Below are 13,873 nucleotides of genomic sequence, written 5' to 3'. Positions count from 1 at the left end.
TCTCACCCGATTTGAGACGTGCCCTGGAGGAATTTCAGGAGGACAAACCTGAACATTGCCCTATGGGAAAATTGTATGTTCCTGATCAGTGAAGGAAGAGAGTAATGTCTGAAATTCATTGCTCCGCGTTGGCTGGTCATCCAGGTATTTTTGGTAGCAGAGATTTGGTGAGTCGGTCTTTTTGGTGGCCTGCCTTATCTCGTGATGTCAGGAATTTTGTGCAGTCCTGTGGAACTTGTTCTCAGTCTAAACCCTTTTCTCGTTCTAGTGGGTTGTTGATGCCCTTGCCGGTGCCCAAGAGGCCATGGACTCATATCTCAATGGATTTTATTTCTGATCTTCCTGTCTCAGAGAATGACTTATCTGGGTGATTTGTGATAGATTTTCTAAGATGATCCATCTTGTACCACTCCCAAAGTTGCCATCTTCTTCAGAGTTGGTGCCCTTGTTTTTACAACAGGTGGTCCGGTTGCATGGGATTCCTGAGAACATTGTGTCGGACAGAGGAGTCCAGTTTATTTCCAGATTTTGGAGAACTTTTTGTTTCAATCTGGGAATTCAGTTATCTTTCTCCTCTACGTTTCATCCTCAGACCAATGGGCAGACTGAGAGAACAAATCAGACTTTGGAGTCCTATTTGAGATGTTTTATATCTGCTGATCAGGATGACTGGGTCTCATTTTTGCCCTTGGCCGAATTCACGCTAAACATTAGAGCTAGTTCTACCACTTTGATGTCGCCCTTTTTCTGTAACTTTGGGTTTCATCCTCGATTTTCTTCAGGGCAAGTGGAATCTTCGACCTGCCCAAGTGTGGACACTGTGGTAGAGAGTATGCAGCAGATTTGGGACCAAGTGGTGGATAAGTTGTCCCTCTCTCAGGAAAAGGCCCAACGGTTTTCCAACCGGCATAGGACCATTGGTCCCCGGTTTAAAGTGGGTGATATGGTTTGGTTGTCGTCAAAGAATATTCCTATGAAGGTTGCGTCTCCAAAGTTCAAGCCAAGATTCATTGGTCCTTATAAGATTTTGGAGATTCTTAATCCTGTTTCTTTTTGATTGGCTCTTCCAGTTACGTTTAAGATCCATAACGTGTTTCATAAATCTCTGATGAAGAAGTTTGTGGAGCCAGTAGTTCCTATGGCGGCGCCTACTGACCCTGTATTGGTTAAAGGCAATGTGGAATATGAGGTAGAGAAAATATTGTATTCTCGTCTGGCTAGACAGAGACTCCAGTACTTGGTCAAATGGAAGGGTTATGGCCAGGAGGATAATTCTTGGGTCTCTGCTTCTGACATTCATGCCGATAGATTGGTTCGTACTTTTCACCGGGCCCATCCTGATCGGCCTGGTGGCGTGGATGAGGGTTCGGTGACCCCTCCTCAAGGGGGGGGGGTACTGTTGTGAATTCACTTTCTGGCCTACCTCTGGTTACTAGTGAAGGTAGTGGAGGTGGTTGTATTGACAGAGGGGTCGCGAGTTCTCTTTCCGGTCTCCCTCTGGTGGTTACTGGAGGTAATGGAGCTGATCTAATTAACAGAGGCCTGCCACCTGGTGATGAGGAGGATGACCGGAGATCTGGAGCTTCTGACTGGATTTAAGACAGCCGACTCCCTCTATCCCTGCTGGTGATGTTTTCCTGCCTCCTGAGATCTTAGTTTCCAGCTCAGTCCTTGCATGCTCAGCTAAGTGTTATTTTGCTTTTGTTCACATTTGATCTGGTTTTGTCTATTTAAGTTTTGTGTGTTCAGCCAGCTCCTGCTGGGGCAGTGCTGAATTTCCACCCTGATGTTACTGCTTGTGCCAGTTTGTTTTTATCCCTTATTAGATTGGCCTCTTTTTGCTCTGCTTTCAGAATATACCAGAGTGCTGATATAGTGGGCGAAGTCTAGTGACTTCAGTATTTTTCTATCAGACGTGTTGGGCATTTTTTGAACCAGGGTTTTTTGCGTGATTGCAGACAGAGTCATTCCTTTCCTGTCTAGTTAGTGTGGCCCCATCGTTTGCTCAGTCTATTTTCCTACCTGTGTTTGTATTTTCATCTTGTCTCACCGACAATATATGTTTGGGGGCTATCTATTCCTTTGGGGTCTGCTCTGGGCAGTTTAGATTTCCCCTTTCTTGCTTCAGGCTTATTTAGTTCTCCGGCTGTGTCGAGGCGTCTAGGATCATCGTAGGTATGCTCCACGGCTACTGCTAGTTGTGTGGCTAGGATCAGGGGTCTGCAATCCACTTAGTTACCAACTTCTCTGGTTTTCTGTGGCTTAGCTTGGTCTTGCTTTCCTCCTCGATGTCCCAATCATTACACTCCCCCATCCCGTCCTTGTATGCATGGCACGGCTCGGCTTCCCCCCATCATACTCACCCTCCTACTGCCATCGCTGCACGTCCCTGTATCTCTGTACTCCCGGCGCAGCAGCTCTCCCTGTGCTGAATGGTCACATGGTACCGCTTATTAAGGTAATGAATATGCACTCCACGCCTATGGGAGTGGAGACGCGTGCATATTCATTACCATAATGAGCGGTACCATGTGACCTCTCAGCCCAGGAAGAGGTGCCGCGCCAGGACAACGGAGATACAGGGACGTGTAGCGATGGCGCGAGGAGCGTATGATTTCACAGCCACCGGCTCCTGCCGCTGCTTCCCTCCCCCTCTGACTTTCTGGACCATGACTCGTGCATAAGCCGAGGGGGGACGTTTTCAGCACAAAAAAATGTGCTGAAAATTTCGGCTTATAAATGAGTATACACGGTAGGTTTTTTTCCTTGCATTTTTGACACTGCGGTTTTTGTCTACCTTTAGTTTTGTCACATTTTAAATAAAACTGCTTTGTTTTGATACTTTGTGGAATATGGATTTAACAAAACTTTCTTTTTACAGCCATGTGCGGATTAGATGTGTTTTTAGACAGTTTCCACTGCGCATGTGTATTTTTTACCTGTCGATTTTTCGCATTTAATACAAGTCTATGAGGAAAATCTGCACAGAAAACCGAGCACCTGCATGAGAAACTGCAGGTTAGTTTACACCATGCACAATACAAGCACAGTGGGCAGATTTCTATAAATCCCATCCACCATGCTGGTACTGTGAGATGGTTTTGGCACAGCGCAAACATGCACCATCAAAAACGCATTGTGTGAACTTAAAGGGGTTGTCCACTACTAAGATAACCCTTTCTTAAACTAAATGTTCGACCCTGATAAAATAATAAAGCCTATTCTCACCTCCCGTGCCCACGGTTTCGGCACTCGACGGGGCTGTGCCACGTTGGAGTGAAGAGTGACGCTGGTGTCACTGTCTCTGCCTTCAGAGAAACTGAACATGAAGAGGAAGTCCGGGATGAGCTGCAGCTGATCCCCGGCTTCCTCTGAACGTTATATTTGTCCATAGGCGGAGACAGTGACCCCAGCGCTGATTGGGCGCCAGTGTCACAACACCGCTGCACAGCCCTGGGGAGAGCGAGTGCCGACACCGGTATGGCTGGTTCCACATTTGCGTATGGAGGAGCTACGTCGGTATGCGGACTTCCTCCGTGAAGCTCCGCCCACGGCCGCACCTCCTCTGGTCAGCTCCGCCTTCGTCGACATGCGGCCTGCTTACCCTTTAGCATTGGGTACGCAGGCCGTGCTGACGTATGCGGAGGTGAGTACAGGCTTTATTATTTTCATGGGTACGAACATTTAGTTTGAGAAGGGACTGGACAACCCCTTTAAACTTAGGGCAATGTTCCCACAATGAGTATTGATACGTTTCTGATGGGGCAGATTTTCTGCACCAATTATGTAAATTAGGTTACTGGAACTCTTTCAGGGTAGGTGCACACGATGAATAAACGCTGCGGGTTGGACGCTGTGTACTTGTGCAGCATAGTGGATGGGATGTTAAGAAGTCCCATGTCCACAGACGCCGCAGATAACCCAAGGAGATGGCCATGTGGCGCGTCTTTCCAGACTGCAAGCAGGTCAAGTTCTCTTGTGAGGTGCGCGTCTCCGCAGAGTAATGTCATCCGCACACTGTACTGAATGTGGGGAATCCGCACAGTTCAGGGATCACAGAGGATTCAGCTGCAGGTCCTGTTTGTCTGCACGTACCCTTTCGGTTTTTTAATTTTTTACATCAGTTTTTGAAGCTGTGTATTTTTGTCTCGTTGGTTTGTCATGTTTTAAATAAAGCTTTGTTTTTGACACTTCCTGATCAGTACACACTAGTGGAGTGAGACAAGGCCTCATACAGCACGGATATGTCTGTCTGAACGCAAAGCCTTCTGCACTGAGGGTTAATGTCCACCACGCGCTGGGAGCCATTACTGATGAAGCCCGACAATACCACCGTTATCTAGAAGCAAACGTCAGGGTGGGAACCAATGTTTATGGCACAGTTCCTGGCCGGAAGACTCTCCAGACTGCACAGATGCTCTCTGCGTACAGGGGCCCGCTGTTACCCTGGTAACGAAGCTCCTTTGCCCCCCACTTTCCGACCATGACGGAGTGAGGCTGATTGTCACCGTGGCGATGGACGCCTCCCTGGAAGAGTTCCGCGATCGCTGGAGGGCAGAGCTCCGCGGAGAAATCACAGCCCCGGTGCCTCCAAAACGCCGACGTTCTGCACCCAGCCCGGAGCCCGAACTCGCCAGAGAGGAAGATGTGGCCTGGAGATGTCTCCCCGGGTCACCGGAGACGGCCGGAGCGGAGAGCCGATACCTGGACCTGGCTGAGAGCCTGCTGCAGGAGAAGCCGGCGGAAGCCGCAGCAACCGGGCCGCCGTCACCGCACCTGGTCCCTGCGCCCAGCCTGCTGGAGCAGCTCATCAGCGACCTGGTAACCGTCTGGGGAGCGTGACGTCACCACTGCGCGCCGGGTACCCAATCAGCTGACAGCTGTTATTTTACCAGAGTGGTTAGGCTATGTGCACACGTTGCGGATTCCGCGTGGAAACGCAGGTAAAGTGACCTGCGGTTTTCCTGTGGATTAGCCTGCGGTTTTGCCCTGCGGTTTCACACCTCGGCTAAGTGCACACGTACCGGAACTCTCGCGGAAATTACCGCGAGAATTCCGGAATTCCAGTCCGCGGGAAAATTGCATTTTAAATTGCCGCGATTTTCCCGCGGAAAAACTAGCATTTAGCAAGCGTAATCAGCTTGCAGAATGCTAGCGTTCTCCATGCGATCTGTAGCATCGCTTGGAGAACTGATTGACAGGTTGGTCACACTCATCAAACACAGTGTTTGACGAGTGTGCCTAACGTTTTACTACTGAGGCCGCCTATGCAGCATCAATAGTAAAAGATAGAATGTTAAAAAAAATAAAAAATAGTGTTATTCTTACCTTCCGACGTCCCGGACATCCGTTCCCAGTAATCCTTTGTGAAAATGCCCGCGATGACGTCCGTTCTCGCGGGATCGCGACGTCTCGCAGTAATTCGTGATGACGTCGCGCGAATGATCGCGAGACTTCGCGATCCCGCGAGAATGGACGCCATCGCGGGCATTTTCGCAAAGGACTACTGGGAACGAGAGCGTGAAGAGAAGCGGGAAGACTGCGCGGGACGCCGGAGGGTGAGAATAATAATATTTTTTATTTTTAAATTCTATTTTTTACAGGGATATGGTGCCCAAAGCCCGGAGGACAGTCTCCTCTCCTCCGGACCGTGGGTACCATCCGCAAATGTTCTGCTTACTTTCCGCATGGTGTGCACAGCCACATGCAGGAAGTAAGCGGAACAATGCATTCCTATGGTTGCGGGATCGCCGCGATTCCGCAAATTAATGAGCATGCTGCGGTTTTTAACGCGAAGCGATTCCGCCGTGGTAAAAACCGCAGCATTTGTACAGCATTGCGGAATCCCATAGGAATGCATGGGATGCTTATTGTTCGCGTTTTCGCGGCAAAATCGCGCGGTTAAAACCGCCGCAGAAACGCGAAAAAGCCACGTGTGAACTCAGCCTAAAGGTGTGAAACCGCTGCGGAATCCACAGAAACAATTGACATGCTGCGGTTTATAAACCGCAGCAAAACCGCGTGGAAAAAAACGCAGCGTGAGCACAGCGGTTTTTAAAACCCATAGGGATACATGGTACTGTACCATGTCTGCGTAACTGCTGCAGAATCCGCAGCGTGTGCACATAGCCTTAGCTAATGAAAGACGCCAGCTGATTGGCTGCCTCAGCACAGTCACATTGCTTACACTGGTTTTTGACTGTGGGGGCTACAGGCATTTAGTAAAGTGTTAGACCAGTGAGCAGAGCGGCAAAAGTGTGCACCAGACTGCGACACTGTGCAGACTAGTATTAACACATACTCTATAACTAGTGACATGAAAGCAACAAGTGTGTCCGATACACAGGCGACAGCAGCCTCCACTACAGCGTCCTGCGGAGAAATAACAGTAGTGGTCTCGCTTCACCAGTCTGATCGTGTGTTCGTGCTGGGTCAGTCTTTAATAAGAATCCTTATTTTTATATAGCGCTAACACACTCCACAGCGCTTTACAATTTGCACACATCGGCACTGTCCCCGATGGGGCTCACAATCCAGTCCGATGGGTGTCACTGGTCTGGGTCCGGGGCCTCCCATCTTCATTGGATGCCGCCCTCCTGTTACTTCATCGCTCCCCGGCATCGCATTTCTGCTCAGGTGTACTTATCTGCTGTGTTGAGGGCAGAGCAAAGTACTGCGTGTGCAGGCGCTGGGAAAGGTCAGAGAGGCCCAGCACCTGCGCACTACAGTACTTTAGTCTGCCCTCAACACAGCAGATAAGTACACCTGCACAGGAGCGCGATGCAGGGGAGCGATGAAGCAACAGGAGGGCGGCATCGCAAGAAGATGGGAGGCCCCGGATCTGTGACACCCATTGGACTGGACCGCCACCCCGGGTGAATGTAACGGCGCCGGTCGTAACCGCCGCCGTCCCCCTAGCTCCGGGCCCCCCCGCGGCTAGTTCTTACCTGCTCCGTCGCGCGCTGCCGCATCCTCCCTCCTCCGGTCCACGCACGCCTCCTTCCTCCTCCTGCTCTCGCGCGCCCCGCCTTCCTGGTCTCCCAACGGCGGCGACCCCGCACATGCGCATTAGGGCGCGGGCGCGCGGCGGTCGGGTAATTTAACCCTGCGGTGGGCGGCGGCCGATTAGTGGCCAGCCTATCGCCCACCGGCAGGGGATATATCAGGCGTCTCCCACAAGGGGAGGACGCCTGATTATTGTGTGTCCATTCCTGCTGTAATTTGGCCACCTATAGGTTCCTATAGGTTTCTTGTCTTCCTTTACGTTTTCCAGCCTTGCTGTCTCTTCCCCTGGTGTTTGCCCTGTCTTCCTGCCCGTCATCTGTCTGCCTACTCCTAGTGCCACCACCCTTGTCTCCCCGGTTCCCTCTCTCTGTTCCGTCCTGCAGTGTCCGTTCTGTTCTTGCCCAGCATTCTGCCCACAGTCCTCCATCCTCCTGCACGGAGTTCCGGTCCTTGGTAAGCCTCGCCAGCCGCTTGCCTACTCCAGTCCCTCGAGCCGCCCCTCTCGGTTCCAGCAGTCGCGGTTCTGTCCTCTGCGGTCCTGCCCCTAACGATCCCTGTACATGGGTCGGTCATCACCTGGTGCGCTCGAGCCAGGGGCTCCGGATCCGCGATCCAGAGGGTCCACTCTCGGACGTTATCTCTTCCTGAACGTCACAGTATAATCAGGCCATGGACCCCGCTGGAGCCGCGGCCGCTACGCAAAAAGAATTACTTTTTTTACGGGAAAACCAGACCCGGATAATGTCATTCATGAAGTCCATGGACACCCGACTTTCCGCCCTTCAAACCACCGACCCCGGGCACGCTCCCATGTTAGCAGGTCTCCAGCAGGAGCTAGCGCAGCAGCGCGACGCCCAGTCCCACATCTTAAACTACATGGCGTCCGTCGATGACCGCCTACTGTCCCTACAGTCCGCGGCGGCTGCCCCGATCCAACCCCGGGACTTAGTATCTCACCCTCCACCACGCCTGGGAAAGCCCCCCTGGTACAGCGGGGATCCCAAGCTATGTCGGGGCTTCTTGAACCAGTGCAGACTGCACTTTGAGCTGTTACCACAGCAATACCCCTCTGACCGCGCCAAGGTGGCATTTATCGTGTCCCACCTGGAGGGAGAGGCTTTGGCCTGGGTGAATCCTTTGTGGGAGAGGGACGATCCCGTGGTCTCTAGTATTCAAAATTTCCTTGATACGTTCCGCAAGGTGTTTGACGAGCCTGGACGGTTGGCTTCTACTACTGAGGCTCTGTTCAACCTCCGTCAGGGTTCGCTCACCGTGGGTCAATATGCCATCCGTTTCCGGACGTTGTCTTCGGAACTTGGGTGGAATAATGAGGCTCTAGTGGGAGCTTTCTGGAGGGGTCTTTCTAGCAAAATAAAGGACGAGCTTGCCGGTCGGGATACTCCTACCACTCTAGAGGACCTCATATCCCTGGCCACCCGCATAGATCTCCGGTTCCAAGAGAGTTCGCGTGAAGCAACCAGGGAGAGGAGACCCTTTAGGCTCTATCAAGCCCCTATTCCGCGTTCCTCTGCACCCTCTACCAGTGCCGCCCCTGAGCCCATGCAGATTGACCGTGTAAGATTGTCTGAGCAACGGCGCAGGGAGAGGATGACGGAGGGCCTGTGTCTGTATTGTGGTGGGGCCAATCATTTTCTGCGGACCTGTCCTGTGAGGCCGGGAAACGCCTCCACCTAGGCCAGGTAAGAGAGGCCTCCCTAGGTGACCCTAATTCCTCTCTGCCCCTTACCATTTCTGCTTTGATTATGCTAGGTCGGGAGCGTAGATCTGTGGAGGTGTATGTGGACTCGGGTGCGGCTGGTAATTTTATTCGGCTGGAGGAGGTGGACAAGTTCCAGATCCCAGTGGTTACCTTGGAAAGCCCGCGTGCGATTTCCTCTGTGGATGGCAGACCACTTCCGGAACTTATCACCATGGTTACTGCTGAAGTAGAATTCCAAGTAGGAGCTCTTCATCGGGAGAAAATAGCTTTCTATGTCCTACCCAATTTGTCCCACGCCATTCTACTAGGATTACCCTGGCTCAGGTTGCATGAACCGGTGCTGGACTGGCGCTCTGGAGAAATTCTGCGCTGGGGTCATTCTTGCCAAGAAAGCTGTCTGTTGTCGGTGCTCCGTCCTCACCCGCCTCAGGAGCCAGTCGACCTTTCTGGACTCCCGGCTCCCTATCACGCGTACGCCGACGTCTTTAGTAAGAAAGAAGCAGATTCCTTGCCGCCACACCGCTTCTTTGACTGTCCCATTGAGTTGATTCCAGGAGCTACCCCCCCAGGGGGAGAACGTATCCCCTGTCTCCAGCAGAAACCTCGGCCATGACAGAGTACATTCAAGAGAACCTGGCCAAGGGTTTCATTCGAAAATCTTCTTCTCCTGCTGGCGTGGATTTTTTCTTTGTCCGGAAGAAAGACGGTTCCCTCAGACCATGCATTGACATTGATTATCGGGGACTGAACAATATCACTGTTAAAAATCGGTATCCTCTCCCACTGATCCCTGAGCTCTTCGACTGGCTGGGGGGGGCCCGGCTCTTTACCAAACTGGATCTGCGAGGAGCCTATAATTTGATCCGAATCCGAGCTGGGGACGAGTGGAAAACGGCTTTCAATACTCGTGATGGCCATTACGAATACTTGGTCATGCCATTTGGACTCTGTAATTCCCCGGCAGTGTTCCAGGAATTCGTCAACGAGGTTTTTCGAGATTTACTGTACTCCTGTGTTGTGGTGTACTTAGATGACATTCTCATCTTCTCACCCGATCTATCCTCGCATCGAAGAAGTGTTCGCCTGGTCTTGCAACGTCTTCGGGAGAATCAGCTCTACGCAAAATTGGAGAAATGCCTGTTTGAGCAAACCTCGTTGCCCTTCTTGGGCTACATTCTCACTGTCTCCGGCCTGGAGATGGACCCCGAGAAGCTCTCTGCTGTACTCAAATGGCCCCGTCCTCTCGGGGTGAAAGCCATTCAGCGCTTCTTGGGATTCGCAAATTACTACAGACAGTTTATTCCTCACTTTTCCTCCGTGACCAAGCCCCTCACGGTCCTGACCCGAAAAGGAACTAAACCAAACTCCTGGTCTCCTGAAGCAGAAAACACCTTCCGTGCTTTGAAACGCTCCTTTGCGTCTGCACCAATATTACATCGCCCTGTAACCAGCAGGCCCTTCATCCTAGAGGTGGATGCCTCCTCCACCGGGGCTGGGGCGGTACTCTCCCAGCGGGCATCATCTGGTTCCCTGTGGGTATTTTTCCAAATCCTTCTCCTCTGCTGAGTGTAACTACTCAATCGGAGATCGGGAGCTACTTGCTATAAAGATGGCCCTGGAGGAATGGCGATATATGCTCGAGGGGTCGGTCCACCCCTTCACTATTTTCACTGACCACAAAAACCTAGCCTATCTTCAGTCCGCTCAGAGACTCAACGCTAGGCAAGCCAGGTGGTCGCTGTACTTTTCCCGCTTCGACTTTCAGCTCCATTTTCGTCCCGGGAATAAGAACACCAAGGCTGATGCTCTCTCCAGGTCTCAGCAGTCACCAGAGTTAGAGGAAGATCCATCCTTCGTCATTGAACCCACGAAGATCATCACTGTGGCCCCTGTGAGTCTCACTACCCTTCCGCCCGGCCGGACCTTAGTTCCACACAGCAAAAGACTGGAGGTGCTACGTTGGGGACATTCGTCCAAGATTGCTGGACACGTCGGGATCAAAAAGACTCGCTTGCTTCTCTCCCGCTATTATTGGTGGCCCACTCTTCTCCAGGACGTGAAGGATTTTGTAGCATCCTGTACCACTTGTGCGCAGAACAAGGTGCCTAGGAATCTGCCCACTGGCCTTCTTCACCCGCTACCTGTTCCAGAGGCGCCTTGGCAACAAATTGCCATGGATTTTGTGACAGACCTGCCTTCCTCTGCGGGGTGTACTACTATCCTTGTCGTGATAGACCGCTTCTCCAAGATGGCCCATTTCATCCCGTTACCCGGCTTGCCTTCAGCTCCTAAGTTGGCCGAGGTCTTCATCCATCAAATCTTTAAGCTGCATGGCCTCCCCCAACGGATCGTGTCCGATCGAGGTGTGCAGTTTACCTCTCGTTTCGGGAGAGCCCTCTGTCGGCTAATGGGTACATCTTTGAATTTCTCCTCCGCCTACCATCCTCAGACCAACGGGCAAGTGGACCGAGTCAATCAAGTTCTGACGTCCTTCCTGCGTCATTTTTCCAACGCCCACCAGGACAACTGGGTCTCACTTCTTCCCTGGGCAGAATTTGCCCACAACAATCATCCTAATGAGTCGTCCTCGAAGTCACTGTTTTTTGTGGTTACAGGTCAGAACCCTGCAATCCCGCTGCCCATCTCTACGTCTTCGGAGGTGCCTGCGGCAGATGCTCCCGCCGCTGACTTTTCTCAAGTCTGGAAAGAGACCAGGGAGGCCCTAATGAACTCCAGCGCCCGCATGAAGAAGCATGCCGACAAAAGACGGAGGGACCTTCCACCATACCACCCAGGTGACAAAGTCTGGCTTTCGACCAAGCACATCCGTCTGAAAGTCCCCTCGTACAAATTAAGCCCTCGGTACATCGGGCCATTCGAAGTACTCTCGACGTATTAATGACGCTGCTTACAAATTGAAGTTGCCGGCTTCACTCCGGGTCCCTAACGCCTTCCATGTCTCGCTCCTTAAACCTGTCATTCTCAATCGGTTCCATCCTGCACCTGTCTCTTCCCCTCAGCCAATTGGGGAGGGTAACACCTTTGAAATTAAGGACATTTTGGCCATGAAAAGAGTCAGGGGAAGAACCTTCTTCCTTATCGATTGGAAGGGATTTGGCCCCGAGGAAAGGTCCTGGGAACCCCGGGAGAATATAAATGCCCCACAAATTCTGAAAAAAATTTTTGCCAATCGCAGAAGGGGGAGATGTAAGGAGGGGGGTACTGTAACGGCGCCGGTCGTAACCGCCGCCGTCCCCCTAGCTCCGGGCCCCCCCGCGGCTAGTTCTTACCTGCTCCGTCGCGCGCTGCCGCTTCCTCCCTCCTCCGGTCCACGCACGCCTCCTTCCTCCTCCTGCTCTCGCGCGCCCCGCCTTCCTGGTCTCCCAACGGCGGCGACCCCGCACATGCGCATTAGGGCGCGCGGCCGTCGGGTAGTGTAACCCTGCGGTGGGCGGCGGCTGATTAGTGGCCAGCCTATCGCCCACTAGGGGAGGACGCCTGATTATTGTGTGTCCATTCCTGCTGTAATTTGGCCGCCTATAGGTTCCTATAGGTTTCTTGTCTTCCTTTACGTTTTCCAGCCTTGCTGTCTCTTCCCCTGGTGTTTGCCCTGTCTTCCTGCCCGTCATCTGTCTGCCTACTCCTAGTGCCACCACCCTTGTCTCCCCGGTTCCCTCTCTCTGTTCCGTCCTGCAGTGTCCGTTCTGTTCTTGCCCAGCATTCTGCCCACAGTCCTCCATCCTCCTGCACGGAGTTCCGGTCCTTGGTAAGCCTCGCCAGCCGCTTGCCTACTCCAGTCCCTCGAGCCGCCCCTCTCGGTTCCAGCAGTCGCGGTTCTGTCCTCTGCGGTCCTGCCCCTAACGATCCCTGTACATGGGTCGGTCATCACCTGGTGCGCTCGAGCCAGGGGCTCCGGATCCACGATCCAGAGGGTCCACTCTCGGACGTTATCTCTTCCTGAACGTCACAGTGAGTATAATAAAACTTCTTTTTCTTATCTTTCAGGTCGGACTTGGGGCTTATCTACAGCATTATAGATTGCTGTAGATAAGCCCTGAAAGGCAGTGGCCATATCTTATAGTGGCCAAAACAGCTGACAGGTTCACTTTAATGTTGATGATTATGGCTTACAGCCAATGAAAACCCAAAAGTCATTATCTCAGTAAATTACAATACTTTATAACACCAGCTTGAAAAATGATTTTAAAATCTGAGATGTTGGCCTACTGAAATACACTCAATACTTGGTCGGGGCTCCTTTTGCATCAATTACTGCATCAATGTGGCATGGCATGGGGGCGATCAGCCTGTGGCACTGGTGAGGTGTTATGGAAGCCCAGGTTGCTTTGATAGCAGCGTTCAGCTCGTCTGCATTGTTGGGTCTGGTGTCTCTCATCTTTTTGACAATACCCCATAGATTCTCTATGAGGTTAAGGTCAGGAGAGTTTGCTGGCCAATCAAGCACAGTGATACTGTTATTTTTAAACCATGTCTTGGTACTTTTGGCACTGTGGACAGGTGCCAAGTCCTGCTGGAGAATGAAATTTAAATCTCCAAAAAGCTTGTCGGCAGAGATAGCAGGAAGTGCTCTAAAATTTCCTGGTAGATGACTGCCATAAAACACAGTGGACCTACACCAGCAGATGACATGGCTCCCCAAACCATCACTGATTGTGGAAAATTCACACTAGGCCTCAAGCAGCTTGGATTGTGGCCTCTCCACTCATCCTCCAGACTCTGGGATTCTGTGATTTCCAAATGAAATGCAAAATTTACTTTCCTTGTGGAGTGTGTCATTGACTGCGTTCTGGACGCCAAGTCAGCAGTCTTCCCCATGATTGTGGAGCCCACTGAAACTGACTAAGGGACCTTTATAAATGCTTAGGAAGCCTTTGCAGGTGTTTTTTGTTAATTATTCTAACTTACTGAGATAATGACTTTTGGGTTTTCATTGGCTGTAAGCCATAATGGTTAACAGAAATAAACACTTGAATTACATCACTCTGTAATGACTCTATATAATGTATGAGTTTCACTTTTTGTTTTGAAGAACTGATATAAATTAACTTTTTGATGATATTATAATTTTGTGAGTAGCACCTTTAGGCCTCAGCTCAAACAAGAATGATAGTGGTGAGCGAATGTCTT

The 13,873-nt window shown here is 51.5% G+C and overlaps 1 protein-coding gene across 4 annotated transcripts in view; it reads left to right on the top strand.

The window, feature by feature from the left end:
• The first annotated feature begins 4,194 nt into the window (after nucleotides 1-4,194).
• The window catches only part of FBXW8 (F-box and WD repeat domain containing 8), a 235,416-nt gene continuing 225,737 nt past the window's right edge, over nucleotides 4,195-13,873 (top strand). For all 4 annotated transcript variants that reach the window (XR_012227014.1, XM_073560929.1, XM_073560823.1 and 1 more), the window contains exon 1: nucleotides 4,195-4,821. Coding sequence is in view for 3 of the 4 variants with exons in the window: in XM_073560929.1 (XP_073417030.1) it covers nucleotides 4,516-4,821 (306 nt within the window). In the remaining variant the exon portion in view is untranslated. The remainder of the gene's footprint in view (nucleotides 4,822-13,873) is intronic.

Source organism: Dendrobates tinctorius, unplaced genomic scaffold (assembly GCF_039654945.1).
Source record: "Dendrobates tinctorius isolate UK_male_01 unplaced genomic scaffold, ASM3965494v1 ptg000003l, whole genome shotgun sequence".
In the NCBI taxonomy this organism is placed as follows: domain Eukaryota; kingdom Metazoa; phylum Chordata; class Amphibia; order Anura; family Dendrobatidae; genus Dendrobates; species Dendrobates tinctorius.
Note: the sequence above shows the minus strand (reverse complement) of the source record. Positions and strands in the feature narration are given on the sequence as shown.